Source organism: Camelina sativa, unplaced genomic scaffold (assembly GCF_000633955.1).
Source record: "Camelina sativa cultivar DH55 unplaced genomic scaffold, Cs unpScaffold01041, whole genome shotgun sequence".
Taxonomy (NCBI): Eukaryota; Viridiplantae; Streptophyta; class Magnoliopsida; order Brassicales; family Brassicaceae; genus Camelina; species Camelina sativa.
In genome coordinates, this window is record NW_010922164.1 from 1 (window position 1) to 1,158 (window position 1,158).

The 1,158-nt window shown below is 40.8% G+C and overlaps 1 protein-coding gene across 1 annotated transcript; it reads right to left on the bottom strand.

Moving 5' to 3' along the window:
* Positions 1–160: 160 nt before the first annotated feature.
* On the bottom strand, positions 161–1,152 carry LOC104774023 (U-box domain-containing protein 35-like). The gene is made up of 4 exons (XM_010498690.2): positions 1,008–1,152; positions 811–929; positions 605–720; positions 161–521 (listed from the first exon to the last, which is right to left on the bottom strand). The coding sequence occupies exons 1-4, from the start codon at positions 1,108–1,110 to the stop codon at positions 290–292; spliced, it is 570 nt and encodes a 189-aa protein (XP_010496992.2). The 5' UTR covers positions 1,111–1,152; the 3' UTR covers positions 161–289.
* Between the last annotated feature and the right edge of the window lie 6 nt (positions 1,153–1,158).

Below are 1,158 nucleotides of genomic sequence, written 5' to 3' on the forward strand. Positions count from 1 at the left end.
ACTATTTGGAATTTGATTTCTTCTAGTGTTCCATTTAGACATATGGTTGGTACTCTCTTCTTCTTAAAAGACCATGTGGTAAAATGATCAAGTGTTGTTTCGATCTTTATAGATTGCCATGAATTGTTTGCTTGTTTCCTGTATGCATAAGCTGCTGTAGTTTATAAAAATGTTGTAACTGTTTCTGTTAACCTTATTAGTTTTTATCAGAGTACCTTTTTACTCGCTCTAGCCAAGCACAAAACATAACATCAAATGTATAGTCTCTGCATCTTGATATCTCAATACATTAACTGTTAGTTTTGGGCTTACTGATAAAGCAAATGCAAGCAAAAGGATCAACGGGTTGATCTTTCCTTGGCCGCTGCGCTATTGGGGACTTAGAAGGGCTGTTCAACATCATCGCCTCCTCCATGCTTATTTCTCTTCCTTGGCATATGACTTTGACCACACACATTTCTGCTGCGGAGCTCCTCATTATCAGTTCAGGAACACTGTTTCCTTTTATCACCGCTGCTTTCCTACAAGAAGCCACAAAGAGAGAAGGGTGTCCTGTCATCTGACAACTGAAAGAGTTGCCGGGTTCATCTTGTGTATAATATACCTAGCATTAGACTTGTCGATCCCAAGAACAAGCTTCTTAATGTTAAGAATGGTAATGAGGTCTTGTATAGCCTTAGCCACCGAGTCACTCTCAACCAGTATCGTCTCCACCTTCACCTGTGTTTCTCACTTACTCTCTCATATGTTAGCTTACATTCACTCTTAATCATCCAAACAAACACCAAGAGATAGAAAGAGAGATGGGACCTTAGAAGCAGAGCAGGCATGAAGGAATTTGAGCAACAGAGTTCTTCTTTTTTCCCTTTCCTGAGACATAAAGCTTTCAACTTGTTCTTGACTTGCTTTCTCCCTCGTTAGCCTCCCCACTACAAGGATCATACATACACTTGAGTGATGACACACATCTAACAAAAGATAAGAAGTGGACAAGGATATATACAGACAGGGGTAAGGGATGAAGCGAGTCTCAGGGAAGACATGGATGAGAAAGAGAAGAGTTGAGGAAGAGGTGATAAGATTGTCAATAGCCCAACGCAATGCATCCATGCTCGAGTCTCCTTTCCCAACCCCAACATACACGTTGTCATCTCCGTT